Raw genomic sequence first — 22,239 nt, 5'->3', positions numbered from 1 at the left:
TTATCCAACTGCTAAATAGCTGGCTAATTCAGTCTAGTATAGTATTAGCTTTTTTGGCTTTTAGATCATACTGTATACTTAAATTGTTCTTTCAGTTCATGAAATCCTTCAGATTTATTTGTTTTTTAATAAGAACTTTAGCTATTCCTCCCCAATACTAAATTTTAGGAAGTTGTTGGGGTTTTTTTTGTTTTTGTTGTTTTAAAATTAAGTATAATGAGGGACTGGCCAATGAATCCAGTCTTTAATATAATATATATGTTTACATATAGACATATATATATATATATATATATATATATATATATACACACATAGTTATAGTAAGAGAGAGAGAAAGAGAAAGAGAGAGAGAGAGAGAGAGAGAGAGTAGAGAAAGAAGGCTAAAGGGAAGGATGGAGGAAGGGAGGGAAGAGGAAAGGAAGAAAACCAAGTAATATATATCCTTCTAAAGCACTTTGCAGGGGATCATTATGATGCTGAATGTCATATTCTAACATATATTTGACTAAGAATCCTCTCTACAACATCCCCAATATGTGACCATTTAGCATTCATTTGAAGAACTATCTTCAATGGGATGGGAGGAAGGATCCACTGTTTCTAAAGAAAACTCATTTTTCTTTTGAAGCCCTAATTATATAGAAAAAAATGTATTTACATAAATATACATATATACATACAAGTATTTACATAAACATGTATATTTATGTAAATATATATTTCTTTATAATTAGAGCTATTCAGAAGAGAAAAGTGTATGTATCTGTGTTTGTATGTATGTATATATATATATATACATATATATATATGTGTGTATATATATATATATATATATATATATATATATATTTAACTTGATTCTACCATCCTGCAATTTCCAATCGTTACTTATGGTTTTGTCCATTGGAGCCACAAAAGGCTAATTTCTGGTCCACATGACTAGCCTTCATAAACTATAATTTTCCCTTTAAGTTTTCTCTTCTCCAATCAATTCTCTCTAACCAATCTTCTTATGGCATGACCTTGAGGTCCCTCAGCACCACAATTACCTTCCTTTTGAAAAATCAGCTTATTTGTTTTGTTGTTCAGCTATTCTAGTTGTGAATGATTCTCCATGAACCTAGTTTGGGGTTTTCTTGACAAAGATACTGGAGATATTTACCATTTCCTTCTCCAGTGCATTTTACAGATAAGGAACTAAGGCAAAAAGGAGAAGTGATTTATCCAGGGTCACATAGATGGTAAGGGTCTGAGGCAGAATTTGAAATCAGGAAGATGAGTTTTCCTCATTCCAAGACCAAAGATCTATCCACTTTGTCACCTTGCTGCCTCGGCAGTATATATGTATCTTTCCTAACACGTGGCACTTAGAACTAAGCACAGTAATCTAGATAGATTTGAACTAAGATTGAGAATGCTTTATCTTGGTTCTGATATATGTTTTTCTGGATGCTATGTTATTTTAGAAAATGAACATAATCATTTTTATTGTTGTTTAGTCATTTCAACTATTTCAGACTTTGTGATCTTATTTGAGATTTTCTTGGCAAAGATACTTGGAGTAGTTTGCTATTTCCTTCTCCAGCTCATCTTACAAATGAAACTGAGACAAAATGGGTTAAGTGACTTGACCAGGAGCATACAACTAAAAAGTGTCTGAGACTAGATTTGTCTACCAGATTCCAGGCCCATGCTCTATATGTACCACCTAGCTGCCCTAAACATAATCATAATAACTAGCATTAACATAGCACTTTCAATTTTGGAACTGAGGATACAAATGTCACATTGTAATAGGCATTATTATCATTATGTTCACTTAGAACATGAAGAAACCGAATAAGATAGTTGTGACAAACTCAGAGTCACATTGCTTAATGTGTTTGAGGCTGAATTTTAATTTAATTCTTCCTGAATTCGGTTCCAATGCTTTATTTACTGCCAAATAGCTGGCTAGCTAGCAGGGCCTCATATTATATTAATATTTTTTACTATTATAGCATATTATATATTAATAGTACAGTTTTAATCCATGAAATTCTTCAGGTTTTCTTTTTAAAACTTTTATCTAGCAATTAGGAAATTTAGTTTTTGAAATTAAGTATTATGAAAGACTAGCCAATGAGCCAAGTTTTTATGAGTGTGTGCAATGGATTCTGCTCCTGTCTTCTTGTGGAATTGAGCATGCATATAAGTATTATTTCTGGTCTAATTGAGTAAAGAAGAGAGCCTTTTTAAAGTGGCTGCTTAGTTAGGACTGGGAAGGCATTCAAGAGGTACTTAATGGCCAAAATATGATGCCTTTCCTCTCCTTCCTGCTTGTGTTTGAGTAAGGAGGAAGATAATGTTATAAAACCTCTAATTGGAGAGGAAACCTTAGACATTTTTCTCCCAACCAAATCACCACCATATATTCCATAAGTCCACAACCCAACTCTTGTTTCTGCTGTTATTGTATCTACTCCTTCCTGCTATGGGATGAAGGACTATTAGAAATAATTATCATACTGTGATCTTCAACAGGACGGGAGAGCAAGACACCAGAGGTCTGGATTTTGCAGCCAGATGGCAAGGAAAGAAACATCTTTGACCTAGCAAAGATTGGCATCTGCCAAAAAGGAGCTATAACCATTCATCTTGTTGACTGTGGCAAATTTAGAAGTAAACTTAGCAGAGAGTATTGGGGGAGAGTGAAAATACTATATATAAACTTCTGTAACTTCAAGCCTATTCTCCTGAGGACTTAGATATTAGGGAAAGTGTTGTGTCCTGCTTTCTAGAGCCCCCAAGTTGGAGTGACATTACTGTGCTTTCTAGAGCCCCCATGCCAGGATGATTAAAACATACCCTCTTAGTGGAGGATTAACCAAAACAATACTGGGCATGCACTAAGTATATACTAGGCAAGTGGGACCACATAAACAACTTGTGCAGTTTGCCACCTGTTATCACTCTTCCACTGGGTATCACTCTGCTCCAATCTCAACACAGTTTGTCACCACCCCCTGACTTCTCAGGAAAGTCTAGGGGAGATGGAGAGCTGAACCAGACATTGTTAGCAAGTTCCCACTGGGCTATAGGAAAGCATGTTCCCAAGATTTTGAGGAGGAATCAGTGAGGAGCAGTGAATGCTTTGTAACTTCTGTTCTTACTGTATCTTCACAGAAAAATGTCTCTTTGTAAGATCTACTGGATATTAATTCATTATGTAAAAGTAGGGCACTAATCACTAATGGTTGACATTGGGGAACACAAATCAGAATAGGGATTTGAGCTGATAGTATTAAAGAATCCACTGTGCTAGGGGCACAATGGTTAGAGTACCCACCCTGAAGTCAGGAAGACCTGAGTTTAAATCTTGTCTCAGACACTTATGTGACCCTGGGCAAGTCACTTAACCTCAACTGCCTCAGCAAAAAATAAAAATAAATAAATTTTTAAAAAAGAATGATGTGTCACTGTCTTTAGGGAGATAGATACCTTTAGAGTCCCAAGATAGGGAGAGGTAGCCTTATTCAGGAAGAGTAGTTGAGCTGAGGATACTCCAGAATGTTATATAGATTTAATAAGTATAGAACTTTGCGTACTAGGTATAAATCTATTCAGCCCCTTTCCCTCTTTAAAGTCCAAAAGCATATTTGAAATGGAAGGAAAGAGTTTCTGAGTTTATAACCGTGTTGGATAAAATGAGCTTTAGTATGGCCAGCAAGAGAGATGTACCAGATATAGAGCAGACAGTTCTCTCAGTAGAGAGAATATAGAGTGAGGTCAGTAATAGATATAAACCAAAGAGATACTGTGGATTTATCAGAAGATGGGAAAAAACACTATGTAGAAAGTTGTTTCATCTTTGGAATCTGCAAATACAGTTCACTAAGGACCAATCTGAATTTTATTTTCTTTTTCTTTTCTTTTCTTTTTTTGGAGGGTTAAGTGACTTGCCCAGGATCACACAACTAGGAAGTGCTAAGTGTCTGAGGGCAGATTTGAACTCAGGTCTTCCTGACTTCAGGGCTGGTGTTCTACCTACCACGCCATCTAGCTTGCCGCCAATCTGAATTTTCATTGCAGAGAAAAAAATAAGATCACTGTGGTAAACTCCCAGTGGTTTTGCAAAAGGCTCATATGAGTCCCTTCTGAGTTCTTTACTCACTAAGATATGAGTTTATGTTTATTACCTTTGTAAACCTAAGTGCTTCCAGAGAAGCCAAAGATTATTTGAAAGATATGAATCAGATTCTTTTGTTCTTGGTGGAGTCCTATATGGATGTATGAGCTATTGAAATTATTCTTAAAGACACCCCCAAGATTGAACCTTCTTTATTATGTCATTTGTCACAATCTAATTATATTTAGATTTAATCTTATTAATTTACATATTTGGTATAAATTTAATTTTTGGATCCCAATTTTGTCATCTAGCATGTTAAAAAAAAAAAATCTCTCAGCTTTGTGTCATTTCTAAGTTTAACAAGCATACCTTTTACATTTTCATTCAGAACAATTATAAAAATGTTCAACAGAACAAAGCCAAGGGCATTTCACTGGAGTGTTTCATTAAAGACTTCCTTCTTCCTTCCCACCTCCCAAACTCCACCCAAAAGAAACTATTGAAGAAGGCCTATTAATAACTGTTCTTTGAGCCTGTCAGTCAGCCAGCTAATTGTACTATAATCTCACACATATATCTGTACTTTAGCTATAAGGATAACATGAAACATTACATAAAATACTTTTCTAGGTAAAATATATATCCAGCATTCCTCTAAGCATACCAGTCTAGTTAACCTGTCAAGAAATAAAGTGAAGTTGGTCTGACATGACCTATTCTTGATGAAGCCATGCTGGCTTTTAGTGATAACCACATTTCTTTCTAAATGCCCACAAGCCATTTTTTAATAATGTATTCAGAAATTTTGCTAGGAATATAAATTGAGCTTAGTGGTCCATAATTTTCAGATTCTACCTTCTTCCCTGCTTTGAAAATCAGGACAGCACCTCATTTTCTTCAATCTTAGAGCATTTTTTCTTGTTCTTCATTTAAAAGTTACCAATAGGGGCTCAATGATCACAGATACTACTAGTTTTATAATTGTCCTAGGATATGGTTTATTCTGGCCTAGTGTCTTGAATTCATCTGGGGCAACTAGGCATTCTCTCATCCTCTCCTCACTTAAATCCAGTTTTGACTTAGACTTATCTATTTTTGTTCTTCCCCCCTAGAGCAAAGATCATTTTCCGGCAGCAAGGGCAAAAAACAAAACTAAACTAAAACTAAAACAAATTCTCCCACAGAGGTAGATAGTTCAGTCATCTCACCAATATCTATTGTCATCATTCCATCTATCTTAATCCAAGCATCAGTATTTACCTCATGTGATATATCACCAGCCTTTAACATAGATATACAAATTAAATCCATTTTTTTGTCCTAAGTATTTATCATCAGCTCACTCTGGATTTAAGCACTCCTAACCCATTTTTTTTTTTACAAGACTGTACTAATCTTTTATAACCATGATGAGTTATTTATCTTGGCTTCTATTTTCTATAAATCCAAAACTGGGCAATGAGTTCCTTAAATAGTTCTACTGGTCTCTTTAGGAAGCTCCTATATCTCCCGTCAATAGGAATCATTTTCTTTCTGTCTTCAGAATTTCATTCTTGAGAGCTTCCTATCCATCCTTTATTGAATTCTACAGAATTTTGTTTTTATTTTTTCATGATTTTTAAAATAAAATTTTATTCCTTTTCAACTAACAAGTATTTATGTTCTTCTTTGCTTTCCAGCTTACTGATATAAGTTCATTTTACTGTTATATAGCATTTTAAGGTTTGCAAGATTTTCAGGCTTTATATACATTATGCTTAGCAGATCACTTGGCAGCTAGGTGCTAGGTGGATAGAGCACCAGGCCTGGAATCTCATCTTCCTGAGATCAGATCTGGTCTCAGACATTTACTAGTTGTGTGATCCTGGACATTTAATTTAACCCTGTTTGCCTCAATTCCTCATTTGTAATATGAGCTGAAGAAGAAAATGGTGAAACACTCTAGTATCTCTGCCAAGAAAATCCTGAATGGAATCATAAAAAGCTAGACAAAAAACTGAACAACATCAGATCATCACAAAAACCCTGTGATGTAGGGACCATGGGAATGATAATCCCCATTTTACAAGTAAAGAAACTGAAGCTTAGTGAGCTTATTTTCAACACAGCTATTCAGTTTCAAAGGTGAGATTCAAACCCATTGATCAATTCTTGATTCTAGGCTCAGCATTCTTTTCACTATACCATGCTGTCTCTCACAAGAATTCCCTCATTGGTCTTCATATCATTTTACTTAGCTCTTCCTTAAAGTGTATTTTTCTTCAACCTATAAAGATACATTCTGCCAGCCCTTTCACTTTCTTTTTTAGGATGAATATCAGTTTTCATTTTGTGCATACATAAAAATTACTTGGTACTGGAAGAACAACAAATACATTCTTAAGGTCATTGCAGAAGTCATCTTGCCCTCCATACTTTGGCTGGAAGTCAAAATCTTGGTCTTTTGTATTATTTTTGGCAACAATCTTGACTAATCCTTCTGGCTCAGGACATTTGCCTGTGCATCCTCCTGGAGGTTCTGTTGCTGGGGGCTCCAAAGACAGGTTGATTTTTTTTTTAGTATATTCTTCTTCTTCCACATATAGAATAATGGTTTCTGCTTGACTTCTTTTATCTGACAACAACCATATTTTTGCCAGGTTGGATGTAATGGCCTTGCTCTTGACCTCCAGGTATGTTGCTGTAATTCCCTAGCTGAGCAGTTTTTCTTCAGAGAACTTTTTTCTTCCCCCATGCCTCAACTCATACAAAGCCTTCTTTCCTTTATAATGGCAGATATGCTCTGATGTGCAAGTGGTCTTTTTTCTAGTCTTCAACACCTTCTATTTACTTTGGATATATCTTGTACGTACAGTTTCTTACTGTTATCTCCTCGATTTGACTGTGAGCTCTGTGAGGGGACACAATATGTTTTCACTCACTATCTCAACACTTAGCACTGTATCTGGCACAAAATTATTGTTCAACCTTCATTCTCAAAGAGGACGACCAGAGGTTGATGTCTTGACTAGTAAGTGACCTGGATTTAAGTGAGGAAGAGCTATGCAGAGTTATCAGCTTTCCTCCAGAATCACTGGAGTTCAGTAGCAAGACATAGGTCATAATGACTGATGACGGCCCTGGATACAGTGGGGAACCTTGGCCTTTTTAAGCTAAGGTCTTTTCCAGAACTTAGCTTGTCTGAGGCAAAGCCCATACACATACATACATATATATATATATATATATATATATATATATGAAAAAAATATATATATACACACATACACACATATATATGTATGTGTATACACACAAACATGCATGTACAAATATATATGAATTAAAGCAAAAGATGGCCTAGTTTGCCCTCATAGAAAATCAATCTGGAAGGGGAAGACCCTCAGAATTTCTGGATAGAACAGAAACAACCACTGTTTATACTCTCTCAAACATCAAAACCCAAATGATGGACAAGGAAGATGTAAGCTGGGACTTAATGTTGGCCAAGCAATCGATTTTAATAGTCAAATAGCTCCATTTAAATCACAATAGGCTTAAACAAAATTTGTTTTTTCATAGCTATATTTCAAGAAATCATAAATGAAAAAACTACATGAAATAAGAAAGTTAATAGTCACATGACACGAAGTAAGAGCTTAGTAATTGCTTGTTATTGCCTGCCTGTCTGCTTAACAGTTGCCTCCTTATTTAGGATCATTGTAAATAAATAAATATCCATCTATGTTATACCAAAAGAACAAAGAGAAGAGTGGAAAAATTCAGTAAAATCAAATAATTTATTCATCTTACTTAGACACCCATACTTAAGCACAAGTCATTTTTGTCTGATTTAAATATTTGAGTGTTACACAGACATAGTCTCAGAAATCATATACTTTTGCTTGCCTTTTGGTACCCTATTTGGTATTTGGTATTTGGTACCCTATTTGGCTCACCCTGCTTCAACCCCTACTTTTTATTTTTTTATTACAACTTTTTATTTTCAAAACATATGCATAGGTAGTTTTCAACACTCATCCTTGCAAAATTTTGTATTCTAAAATTGTTTTCTCCCTCCCTTGCTCCTCATCCCATCCCCAAGATGGCAAGTAATTCAATATATGTCAAACAAGTGCAATTCCTCTATACATATTTCCACAATTATCATGCATAAGAAAAATGAGATCAAAAAGGGAAAAAAAAGGAGAAAGAAAACAAAATTCAAGCAAATAACAAAAAGTGAAAATGCTATATTATAATCCACATTCAGTCCCCACAGTTCTCTCTCTGGATGCAAATGGCTCTCTTCATCACAAGATCATTGGAAACGCATGAATCACCTCACTGTTGAAAAGAACCAGGTCTATCAGAACTGATCATTGCATTATCTTGCTGTTGCTGTATACAACGATCTCTTGGTCCTAATCACTTCACTCAGCATCAGTTCAGGTAAGTCTCAGCATCATTCCATGTAAGTCCAGGCCTTTCTGAAATCATCCTGCTGATCATTTCTTATAGAACAATAATATTCCAAAATATTCATATACCATAACTTATTTAATTACTCTTCAACTGATGGGCATTTACTCAGTTTCTAGTTCCTTGCCACTACAAAAAGGGCTACTACAAACACTTTTATATATGTGGGTCCTTTTCCCTTTTTTATGATCTCTTTGGCACACAGCCCTAATAGAGACAGGGAATGCACAATTTGATAGACCTTTGGGTAGAGTTCCATATCAGAATGGTTGGATCAGTTCACAGCTCCACCAGCAATGCATTAATGTCCCAATTCTCCCATAGCCCCTCAAACATTCAACATTATGTTTTCCTGTCGTCTTAGTCAATCTGAGAGGTGTAGTCATCCCCTAATTTTTAAATCCTCAATCTCAGTCCCAGTTTCTCCCTCCTTTCCCATTTCTGTCCAGCCTGAGAAAAAGTAGAGAAAGACCAAATATGGTGAATAGAGTACAGGACTTAGAATCAAGAGGATAGAAATTCATATCTGGTCTCAGCCAATGGCTAGCCATATCAGACTAAGTAATTCACTCTGTGTCTCAATTTCCTTGTTTTTCCATAAAATTAGGGTATTGTACTCAATGGGTTCTGAACTCCATTCCAGTTCTAAATATATGATGCCTGATCCTATGAAGTGATTTCAGGATCTGAGCCTTTTCATGTAGATTCTCCAGGAATGTTAATATGCAAGTGTGTTATTCTCAGCATATATATAAATTAGGAATTCTAGCACCTGGAGCAAATTCAGTTGATTAAAGATCTAACATATCAATAGTCTTTTGCATAATGGAGATTGACTAAAGAGAGAGACGTCATGGGAGGTAAAGAGACTGAGAAACTCAGATTGTAACACACAGGACTGAGAGGAAGAGTTGACATACATCTTACTCTCTTTTCTGTCATTTTCAGACCCTCCTTTTACCACTTTTATTTAAAAATCACCTCTTTTCTTCTAAAGTTCTCACCATCCAGTTCAAATTTTTGCTACTGCCATTCAGAACATTTCTTCCCTCCCACAATAGATTCAATATTTGGCTCACAGTCTTCTGGAAGACATTTTAATAAGATCCCAGTCCCTTGCTAAGTACAGTGCCAAGAGATTTGTCTTCAAGAGAATTGTAGGTTTCATCAAGCATCAGGAGAGGGAAGAAACACTAAAGGAGGGTTTCTACGATTACTACGGAAAAGGAGAATAAAAGATGTATAGACTATAGGATGCATAAATATATTTATAATGATAGAAAGTGGCAGATAACTTTATGCTCATTTTGCACTGGCCCAAGTACTGATACAAGTCTCCAGATCAGACGATACATTACAGACAGTCTATATTCGCAAAAACATCAGACCAGAAGAAAACTACTGCTTTCATAAGAATCTGGGATGGGCTAGAAGCCAGAGTATCTAGCAAGGACATAGACAGATAAGTCACTATACAAGTGGCATGTTTCTGCCTATGTCAACACTTGGGACAAAGCTCCAGTCGCACCATACTATGTCCATCTCTACTTCCTCATCTTAAAGACCTTCAGTCTTGCTGATGAGTCTGAAGTACAAGTACCTTTAAAACTTAAAATGATGCAATAGAAAACATGGCAAGTCATAGGGAGTAGATCTCCTTGAACAATATACCATTTGCATCAGATACTTCTCTTTTTCAACCTCAAAAAAACATTTAAAAACGGAATTGCAGGGGTCATATATGTTCTCTGTTGTGCATATACAACCCAGGGTTGGAATAAAGAAACAAGGAAGGCAAAGGTAACAGATCTTAGAAATAGCACTTTAAGTATCAACAGTGAGAATAAAATTTCTTCTCTTCATCTGATCCCAAGAGAATTTAATGGAGCTAAAGTTAGGTCTTCAAGTGCCTGGAGTAGGTGTAGAAAAGTAAGTTCTGAGGAATGGCCACCAAAGGGTCAAAGGAAATATAGAGAGTCAGACCTCATCCAAGCTATACATTTCTGCTCCATTTCTTCATGTTTCATTGTAGTCTTTTGCTTTTAGGAGGACAATAGTATATTATTATGATAGAGTACTACTGTACTGTAGGAAATGATAATCTCATTAATTTTAGAAAAACATGGATAAATTTGCATGAAACAATGTACAGTGAAAGGAGTGGAACCAAGAGAATATTGTATATAGTAATATCAATATTGTTTTTAAGAATAACTTTGAAAGACTAAATCATTTTGACTTATAATTAACTACAAAGGACCTTTGAAGGAGAGCTATCAGCATTTAGAGTGATAAATTGAAATATAGAATGATTTTACGTGTGTGTGTGTGTGTGTGTGTGTGTATGTGTAATGATAGCCATCTCTTGGGGGAGAGAAAAAAAGTAAGTAAAAAGAAAACTACATGATAACTTTATTATATATTTAAATGAATAGCATATTGTACATAATATATAGTTTCATGTGAAATCACCCTTTTATTACAGTATATTATAAAAATTGTTTTATTTCATAAAGTAAAAATAAATAGATTAAAAAAAGAAAGACAGTGGTTAGTCAGCGAAGGCAAAAAAAAAAAAATAGTTTGATTGAAAGGGAAAGGATTATAGAGTTTAGGACAAGAAGGAAAATTAAAGGTCAACTAGTGAAAGGGATTAAACATTTAGCCCAAAGGCCCACAGGTGGAATACATCTGAATGTGATCTAAACTATATTAAATCTCTATCTGATTTTAATGTGTTAATGTATTAATAAAAAAAGAAATATATAACCGTGTATAGTTTTCTAAAGGCAACATGCACTCCATAAAGATCTTCACATACAGTTTAGTGGACCTTCATGCTCTTTAAATTGATACTACTTACTAATCTACTCCAACCCATTTATTTTTGGTTTTTAGCCTACACAAATAATTTTACTGGACTGCTGGGAGGCAATGGGGATAAGGTATCAGGCCTCAGGAAGACCTGAAGTCAAATCTGGCCTCAGGCACTTATTAGCAGCGTGACTCTGGACAAGTCAAATAATCCTGTTAGCCTTGGCTTCCTCATCTATAAAATGAGCTGGAGAAGAAAATGGCAAAGTACTCCAGTATCTCTGCCAAGAAAATTCCAAATGGGGTCATGAAGACTAGTACACAACTGAAATAGCTGAACAACAACAGTTTCATCAGTATAGGGAACTCTCATTTGATAACTTCCTCTACTGATGAGCAATGGTTTTGCAAATTTATAGGCTTAAAGAGTTGTTTAGGGTAATAATAATAATAACAATAATAATGATGATATAATTATTATTATCATCATCATCATCACTATAACTAGGGCAGGCACTGTGCTTTGCAAATATTATGTAATTTGAATCTTACCACAGCCTTGATAAGTACAGTAGATGAATAAATTGAGGCAACAGAGATTGTCTTATCCAGGGAGCACACAGCTAATAAATATCTGACGCAGTTGTGAATTCAGTGTGAGATGAATTGGCTTGTAGTCCCATAGCATTAAGGATCTGAAGGAGGATTCAAACCTGAATTATTATGACACTAAGGCTTATCTTTGCTAGCTACATCACATCATCCCTGCATGGTACAAATAAGGGGAAAAAAAGGTCCAAAGTGGGAATGTGATGACCAAGGTCACCCAGGAAGCAAGTATGACTTGTACCCTGGTTTTCTATCTCTAAATCTACTTCCCTTTTTGCTCTGCCATCTTTTGTCTTTCATACCAATATTCTCACTATATCTTCAAGGGCTTCCTAAATTCTTCTAGAGAACAGCAGGCTATAACAAAAGAGATAATTGACTGCATCAAAATACTGTCACAACTATTATACTGGCATTGTTTTCCACACACAAAAAAAGCCTCAAATTAGTAGATCTGTCATGTTCCAAATTGTTTTCATTTCTAAAAATGTACTTTGACATGTGGGCAGCTTTTATCTAACTCACGACCAAAAAAAAAAAAAAATGTGTTTTACTCAAAACAAGAATAATAATAATAATAGATCACATTTGTACAGTGCTTTAAAATTTATAAGGTGCTTTTCAAAGATAATTTCATTTTATCTTCACAGAACTCCTGTGAGATAGATGCCATTTTACATATGAAGACATGGACGGTCAGGGGAATTAAGTGGCTTATTCACAATTGTCTGAGACAGAATTTCAACTCAGCTCTTCTTGATTCCTAGTCAAGAACTCATTTTCAATTCAATTCAATAAACATTTGTTAAGTGCCTACTATGGGCCAAGCATTGTGATTTCCTCAGGTTTCTTCTAGATTCTACTCCAATGTCAACCCTCTTGGGTATTTAAGAACAATCACTCATGGGACCCAGGTTCAATATGAGATTCTCAGAAACCTTCAACATTTCATAACACTGATCCTTATTCACCCAGCTGCACTTCAGCCACCCCAGTCTGAGGAAAGTTAGGGGGGGAAATCAGTTTCTGTTATTTTCTTTCTTCATGAAGATTTCCAGGGTATGCTAATAATGCACAGTAGAATTTTTACCCTTAGTCATCTAAAACCATTCAGGCTTGACAAAAACTCACTCTTTCCAAGAAAAAAATAATATCTAAACCTTGAATGAGCACTATATATCACATACAAGGATCTTTCCTCTAATTTTCCTAATTGGTCTTTATTTTGTTTGTGTAGCTATGTCAGAAAAACATTTTTTTATTGGATTTCTTACCTGTTCTCCTTTTTGTTGTCTATATGTGTGTTCTCCTTAAATATGAACCTTGGGAAGTTACCAGGACAGAGGGATCATCAGACATTATAGCATATCACTGATGCTCAGTGAGGCTGGACAGATCACATTTGCCAGCTGATAAGTATATACACAGATGTACAATTTCACATGTACACACGTGAACTTGGACATACACACGTGTTACTAACACTGTACAATGCGTGCAGTTGGACGGGTACAAACACTAGGACTTTTCTGTACTTTTCAAAAAAAAATTTCTGAGACATCCAAACAAAGGATGAAGAAAATCCATACAGTACCTTTGGGTGACTTAAGTGTTGCTACTGCCCAGTCACCATCACAACTTCCTAAAAAAATAATAATCAAAAGATTCTCAACTATTGGTTGTATATCCCCTTCCCGCCCAGTGCTCACCAGGTCTTTAAATTCAAGTGCCTCTACATGCATCCCAAATTCCTGAGTGGAGACACAATCTTTCAGGACACCTTAGCTGAGTGTCCCAGGGTTAGATTCCTGAAGGTCAGAATTAGGACTGTGAATTTGGATCCAAACCAATAATCCACATGTGTGAATGTTTGATATGTTATTAATGTCTTAGAATCTGCTTCCTATTTACTTCTCAAAAGAATTGGACAGTGAAATATATCCAGAACAAGATAAAACATTTAAGGGTAAAACAGAAAAAAAAAATAATTTGAATGGAATAGAAGAAATAAATGCTTTTGAGCACTTGACTTTGCAGACTATAGTACTTGGGCATCACATTGGTTTCAGTTTTCTGACTGCTAAAGCAAAAAGGTAACATTCTAAATCAATAGTTTTCATATTCTAAAATATGAAATCTGGGTGGGCACTGATTAATTTTCTTTATTGAGGTTGATGACTAAAGGGTAAAGTTGGCAACTTTTCACAAGTCAGATACCAAGTTGCTGAGCTATGTTATGCCTTCAAGAAGGGGAGGGAGAGGAAATAACCTGTAATAGGTATGAAGAAGGAGGCTTCCAATCTCCCCCACATTTCCTTCCTATTATAAATTCATTACAAATTCCTCTTTTAAAGTGTAATTGTTCCTGGAAGGTATCAATCATTCACACTGTATAGAAAATTTAAATTAGATCATCAGACAACATGTATTTCAGATTGACACTGAAGAAATAGTAATTTTAATTGTAGAAGGCAAGAGGTATAATTTTGGAGAATAAAGAATTTCTTAAAAGAGCTATTCCAAATAAAAGGTCTCTAGACATCATAAAGACAAGGGATCAAGAAATGGGAGAAGGGTAGAAAAAGGAGGTGGGAGAGTGTCATAGGCAAATATTGATCTACTTTGCTCCTCTATTTAAAGATGTCCTTCATCTAAATCATTTGGGTTTTAACTTGGTTGCTAGGACATGAATAATTAAGGGAAATCAGGGGTGGGCATTACAACAATATACTTGGACCTCATCCCCAGGGTCTAAGTCTCTTTTCTCAAAAAGACAAGGTAAGTTTCCCGTGATTCCAAGCTATTGGAATAGGTAGAGTGTCTACATGTAGAACTTGCTATATCTCTATTTACCATCCCCCAATGTGGGTTTCTCTCTAGGCTTCCAAGATTATCTATGTTGGCCTTCTGAAGGACAGATGCTCTGAATATATCCCTAAGGTTACCACTCCTTTTGACATTCTCAGAGAAAGCACCCCTCCAAAAGTACTTTGCTAGTACTCTCCCCTCTGAAATCATATCATATTTATTCTGTATCTGTATGTTCTTATCTATCTCTATATCTATATGTTGTAAACAACACTTACTAAATGCTTGTTGAATTGAATTAAGCAAACCCTGTCCCCCAGAGAGCAATCTGGCAGGGGTCAAGGATCTCTGTGCCCCTGAATCTAGCATGAGGTAAAATAGCTTGCTAAAACTTCCTGGATGGTCCAGGAAGATCTAGAAATCTGGAAGGGAAAAGATTTCCATGCCTTTTAATGAGAAGCTCAGGTCCTCAGATGAACTCATGAAACTGCCTGGTTTTGGTATCCTAAGAATCTTCAATTCAGGGCCAGTCTAAGTGAAGTGATTAACCAATTCAAGGTCCAGGGGATGAGGAACAGCACATTGCTCTGCTTGCTAAGAGCTGACTCCTGTGGCATTCATCCTGAAGCAAGGATGATTTTTAAACTGTTACATGGTGATCACCTATGGAAGTAACAATTTTGATTGCCATTTAGTCAGCTCCTGGAAATAACAGAACATACTCTTACAGAATGTATCAAATGAAATGAACTCTCTGCTACTTTATCCATGGTTTAAAATGGACAGTACTTCAGAGATTTCAGGGGAATGCAATTATGTAAGGAGTGGTGACTTACTAACAGCTTATTAATGTAGAGTAAAATAAAATCAGCAAAGGGTACTCTGAGGGACTTTCCATCATCTTAGTCAGAATCAAGGACTAAAGAAAAAGAAGGCTACATGCATCCTTAATAGAGGTGAGGGGACTAAATTTGCAGAATAAGATATATTTTTGGACAGTCATGTGGTGATTTATTTTCTTTGAGTATACATATGTGTTTTATTTTGTTTTCTGGGGTTGGAGAGAAAGGGAGATGATTTTTTTTTTAAGTAAAAGAATTTATAGAAAAAAAATTTTAAATTATGAAGACATTATAGACCTCTCAAAAAAAGATTTTGAGAAGTAATGTATTTCCTACTAAAACACATTCCTTAGAAAGTAAGAATTGGCTCATTATCCATTTATAATTTAAACCAATAGGGATGAGGTGATGATACTAGAATCTTTTCAATCTTGAGTTGGTAGTGGGGGTGGAGAGGGGAAACATAAAATCAGGTGCAGGATTTGATTGTTCACATAGAGAATCTTGCCTTGCAAGTATTTTCCTTTCCTAGTTTTGAGACAGTTCCTAGGTGTCTCATCTGAGTACTCACTTCTGAGCAAGGGCCAGTTTTCTGTCCAAAAAGCTCACAAAAAATCTGGTTTTGATAATAAATAGCAATGGCAGACAGGCTTAGGAGAGAACATAGCCATTTGAGTAAGGGAAAAAAATCAAGTATGGTGAATTGGGAAGATCTGGGCAGATATCAAAACCAAAACAAAATAATTGCACAGTATGCTTTGGTGCTCAGATAATAACTTGTTAGGAAGGACTCAGTATCATGGGATTGAGACCTTGAGAGAACCAGAAAACTTGGGTAGAGAAGATAAAATGTTTTAGACACTTTTGAAATGAGTGGGCCGCAGGAAGCCAGAAGAAGTTAATGGAGTTAGCATGCTTGTGATTCTCAAGGGGTGCTTTTCTCATAGAAAAACATCCCCTTTGGGAAAATTGTTCAGATCAGACTGTGAGGGCTTCTGTTAATATTATTGATGCTCTACTGCAGACTGATTGCAGCAAGAAGAGGAGAAAAAAATAGGGACTTAATATGAATAAGATAAAATGTGTTGATTTTCCTAGTTAGTACTATAGAATTCCATGATAAAATAGCTGTTATTATATGAAGTTGTATGAAGTGTGAGTTAAATAATCATAGGTTCATAGATATAGTGTTGGAAAGGACCTCAGAGGCCCTCTAGTCCACCCCCTCATTTTATAGAGGAGGAAACTGAGGCCCAGTAAACTTAGGTGACAATGTCACATAAGTTGTATCATTGAAGTCATCATTCTTTACCACTGGTTCTCCATAAATTGCTGCTCACTCTATATATGTGAATGTGGTTCAGGAAATTAAGAGGCAACCGAAAACATTGCTAACAGGGCTACTTATTCACAGTAAGTGAATCTGGGCTCAGACTACATGTTTTGCACTGTAACAGACTTTTTGTTTTTTTTTAACTTGGGACAATCTCCAGTTGGGCTAGAGATCAGGAGGCAGTAAAGGGAACAAACTGTTAGCAACCTCACCTCCTCTAGTGACTTAGAGTTAGGAAATGATATCATCAGGAACAAAAGAATATGTATGCATAAGGCAGGAATCATTGCTACTTAATCGAATCAGTGTGCTGTCATCAATGTGGGGAAAGGTGGACACTAATGGAGAAAAGGATCAGCTATATGTGGGGCAATAAGACTGATAAAGGTCCAAAAAGAATGAAGATTCATAGGTTCATAAATTTAGAACTGAAAGAAATCTCAAACATTATAGGGTCATAGATTTAGTACCTCTAGAGTTAAGAAGTCTAGGACAGCTAGTTGATGCAGGATATTCAGGAAAACTGAATTCAGGAGGACTCATCTTCCTGGGTTCAAATCTAGACTCAGACACTTAGCTATAGGACCCTACGCAGGGCATTTAACCTCATTTGTCTCAGTTTCCTCAACTGTAAAATAAGCTGGAGAAAAAAAATTGGAAATCCCCTCCAGCATCTTTGTCACATAGGGAGAAGAAGAGGAAGAACAAGGAAGAACAAAAAGAACAAAAAGGAGGAGGAGGAGAAAAAAAGAAGAAAAGGAAGAGAAACTTTCAATTGGAAAATTTCCTCTAATAATGTATGTCAGCACCTTAGTTGTAGTTATAATCTTGGAAAGTTGCCAATAATAGAGTATTTAAGTGACCCACCTAAGGTGACATGGCCAGTGCATATCAGAGTTGGGTTAAGTCTTCCTGGCTTCCAGGCCAGCTCTCTATCCACTATATGACTATATCTCTTTAATGTAACTCTCTGATTTCACAGAGGGGCAAATGGCTGCCCCAGAAGTTAAGTGCTGCTTGAACTCACACACTGACATCTAGAGGAGTACTTTCTCAGAAGTGAGGGGATAAATACTTTAATGGCTAAGTCTGTTTAGGACCAAGATTCCCACCAATGATCACTATTTTCACAGAAATATTTTCTGTTGTTTAAATGCAAGAGATGTTTTTCTGAAAAGATTTAAGTTTTTTTTTTTTATTTGTCTTTTAAATATCCTAGAAGAACCTTTGTTCTTTATTGTTAAGATCGGAGATTTTAAACTGGAGTGCACAGATTTCATATTTCAAGTATGCACAAACTTGGAGGGGAAAATATATCTTTCTTTCCACCAGCCTATAACTGAAATTTTGCATTTCTTTGCAATGGATAGAGTATTGGACACAGAAGTCAGAAACACCTAAGTTCAAATCTTGCCTTAGACACTTATTAGCTTTGTAACTCTGGGCAAGTCACTTAACTCTAATTTCTTCATCTGGGAATAATAATAGCACCTATCTCATGGCATTATTATGTAAATCAAATGATTCAACATATATAAAGCATTTTGCAAATTTTATAGTACTATATAAATGCTAATTATTATTTTATTGATAATATATGTGATCATGTATATATTGTTGTTATTGTTCATCCTTTGTTTTTATAGAGGACCAAAGACATCAGGAGGAGGATATCTTGACTTGCAAGAAGGATAAACAACAATCTGGGAGAAGTATTAGAAGTATTAGCTGCTTTCCTGAGGAGCCAATTGACCAATTTCAATAGTGCAGTGCTGATCATCCATGTGTATATATGTGTGTTTGTATATAAACACATTATTTTGAGGTGTTTCTAAGGGTTTTCTTAACAAAAAATGTTAAGAACTTTTGATGTAGAGGGATCCTATAGTCAATCTTTTTATAAAGTGAGTAATTGTAAGAATGATTCTCCACTTTCTAAATTAATTAAATTAGATTTTATGAATCCAGACTTTAATAAAAGGGATTTATTTAAACTAAAGCCTACATACATTAGAAATTGTCAACAGCTATAGTGTTCCTTTCTCATTTGGTCAAAAGTCTGACCAATTATATTCTGTTACTAATTACTCCCTTTCTTTGGGAAAAACCAGAACTCTTCAACATTTCCAGCTCTGTTTTATTCACTATTCTCTAATAGGCAATAGAAAGGAGCCATCGGGAACAGTTGGTAATCAAACTGACAAAATCTCATAGATTCAGCTACACTTGAATGCTTCTGGTTGGTGTCTAGGCAGTACAGATAAAGACCATGCTAATTACCACATCCCTACTTCAGGTAGGGGGAGTAATGTTTATCTTCCACTATAAAGGGAAAAATAAAGTGATGAATGATGAGAACCTATGTGAAGTGATTGTTAAGCATGACTGACTGAAATGTTTACTGACTCCCTCTTTATACTTGGCCATGGGACATGTTCAGAAGCAGCTCTGTCCCCATAAGAAGCTATAGGATGAAGGCAAGCTAGGAGGAAAAAAAAAAAAAAAAAACTCATTAAGATGTAGCAAACTCTCTTACATTCAAACTCTTAAGATCTTTCCTTAAGGAATTAACTCAAATTTATCATTCAAAATGAACTGCAAGGGAGTAAAGCAGAAACTTGAGGGGAAAATCAGCAAGATTTCAAAATGATCCCTATGTCTTGTAAGAGAAACAAATAGAATAATTCTCTGCTGTGTCTTGGTGAGTTAGATTCCTCAAGACCAAAGAGGTGTTTTCTAGGATATTTTCAACTAAGCCAGGCATGTTCAATCGATAACCTTTCAGAGCCTGATTGGTGACCCTTAAAGCAAGCATGAAGAAGATAAAATGCCTTGTGAAGTGTGCTGTTCCTGTGGTTAGAAGTAATAATATGTCCTTTGAAAGACCTAAAATAATAGAATGAAGAGGTAATAAAAATACTAAAACCTGCCAGCCATAGAAAAATTATTTCTATAGCAACTTAAATAAAGTTTTGGGAGAGAAATGTATTGCTGCCCTTTGTTGATGACCCTGAATTCTAGCTTCTCTTCTTTATCAGTTTTTCCACCCTTTTCTTAAATCATTAAAATTGCATATCATCATAAATCTCTAGACACTCAAGGAATCTTTTCACTCAGCTTAAGAGAATGAATAATGTGTTACCAACAGAAGGTAAATTGCAGCATCCATGAACTCTGAGGTCTCTTGCAACTCTGAGATTCTAGGTTTCTATATTAGGAATAAATTTCCATTTGTAAAAGATAAGGCAAAATAGGTAAGGAATAGATGCTTTTCTATAGCTAGAGTTTGATTGGTTTAGTCTGGAGTGCTTCTTCTGAATGTGTGGGCAACTTATAAGTTGGCTCCCTGATAATTTTTAATTGTTTAGCAAACCTTAAAACATAGCAGATGATGAGTTATATCTCAGTACAACAATGTCTTGGTTAAAAGAAATGGCTTGGAAAACAGAATTTTTCAAATATTGTTGAAAACTTTTCTAAAATCCCTGGGTTTACTTTTCCTTCTTATTAAATAGAACTTAGAGAACAGATGAAACAATTGCAGACAGCCTTAGGAGAGAGTATGGCCTGAGTTTGATCACTGATGATTACACAGAGTCATGTATGGTCATCATTCTGAGTCCTAGTTCTTAATATTCAGTATTATAGACCAAAAAAAGTGGGATGGATATGTGATGACTCTAAAATATTTTAGAAATGTAATTTTTTTTAAACAATACATAATAACTATGTATCTTTGGTTGATAGGGTCATCTTGCCAAAGCATACTAGTACTGAAAAATATTAGTACCCTAGTAGTACCCAGTGAAATACTCTCCAGTAGGAGACTAGAACTACCAAGATGGAAGGATATATATGTATTTAGGCATGCCTTGCCTAACATCATTATTTGATTTCATGAATATGTGATGTTGGGTGAAACTACATTACAAGGGGCAGTTAATCTATAAACATAAGGGAAAGCTGAAGTCACTAGAGTGGGGAGTTACTTAAACTACAAGAAGAAGATGATGGGCAATAGGGAACAAGATATGGAAAACGTCAGGTGGGGAATGAGTCTTTAAGCCAGGAAAACTAATGATAACCATTCTACTACTGGCTTAAGTGAATTCAATTCAATTCAATGCAATAATTAAGCTTTTATTCTATTTCAGGAACTGGATCCAGATCTTTAAAGTGGGGTGTGGTTTTAATGTCATAATAGCATTACTGAAAAAAAAAAGTATTGGTCTGAGCAGCATTATTCTGGGAATGCCAGTAAACAAACAAACAAACAAAAATGAATTTCTTTATTGACTTAGAAGTGATTTTGTACTCCTTATTTTCTTCAGGCAACACTATGGGAAAGAGAATTACCAAATGCTTAAAGAGAATAATTTTAAAGCACCTGGAAAATTTTTCTTTTTACTTAGAATATGAATTAGTGCATGCAACACATTCATTCAACAGAGAAAACAAACATGGCATTTTCAGGGCTTACCCACAGCTTTTAAGGAGGCATACTTGTTCAGTTCCTTGCCAGGAGGCTGCTGTTCATATGGATTGGAGATTTGCCCCAAACTGGGATAGGAATGAGGATGAGACATTTGTGGGAGGAGAGGCGAGGTTGGAACAGCATTGTTCAGTTGAGTGGCATCTGTAACAACAAAAAAAGAAGAAAAATAGATGGTCAAAGACAGAACTGACAACTTCCTACACTGAGCCAAACTCCTCCTTGTCCAATCAGAACCCCTGTTGAGTCACTCAATAAGCATTTATTAAGCAGTTACTATCTACTAAACATCAGCCTAAACAATGGGGATACAAAGAAAGGAAAAATATACACCCTGACCTTAGCTCATATTATAATAGGGGCCAGAATATTCAAATAACTATATACATCAAAGTTAGGTATACAGGATAAATGGAAGCTAATCTTAGCAAGAAAGGACTGGCAGGGATAGGATTAGAACATATCTTCTATATAAAGTGGTATTTGAGCCAAGTCTTAAAAATAAGCCATGAAAACTAAGAGTCAGAGATCATGGGGGAGAACAGCCAATGGAGAATCTGGAAGATGAGTAACAACAAGACTATTATAGCTAAATGATAAAAGGCAGAAAGAGGAGGAAAGTGTAAGAAGAATGGAAAGATAGAAAGAAGTCAAGTTATGAAGAAGGTTAAGTGCCAAAATGAGGACTCAATCACAAAAGAGTTGTTTTTACTCAAAAAAAAATCCAATTTTTCAAATATTCATCAAATGCCTACTCTATGCAGTG

At 35.5% G+C, this 22,239-nt stretch overlaps 1 protein-coding gene across 2 annotated transcripts in view; it reads right to left on the bottom strand.

Moving 5' to 3' along the window:
* Nucleotides 1–22,239, bottom strand: part of SHISA9 (shisa family member 9) — a 438,119-nt gene that overhangs the window by 38,428 nt on the left and 377,452 nt on the right. The window contains exons 3-4 of one of the 2 annotated variants that reach the window (XM_031944408.1): nucleotides 21,462–21,617; nucleotides 13,593–13,640 (exon numbers count right to left, since the gene is read on the bottom strand). In XM_031944408.1, coding sequence (XP_031800268.1) covers nucleotides 13,593–13,640; nucleotides 21,462–21,617 — 204 coding nt within the window. The remainder of the gene's footprint in view (nucleotides 1–13,592; nucleotides 13,641–21,461; nucleotides 21,618–22,239) is intronic. The other variant, XM_031944414.1, reaches the window with a different exon arrangement.

The sequence above is a fragment of the Sarcophilus harrisii genome, chromosome 1, assembly GCF_902635505.1.
Source record: "Sarcophilus harrisii chromosome 1, mSarHar1.11, whole genome shotgun sequence".
Lineage (NCBI taxonomy): Eukaryota > Metazoa > Chordata > Mammalia > Dasyuromorphia > Dasyuridae > Sarcophilus > Sarcophilus harrisii.
The sequence above is the reverse complement of the archived record's forward strand: the minus strand, read 5'-3'. Positions and strand labels throughout refer to the sequence as shown.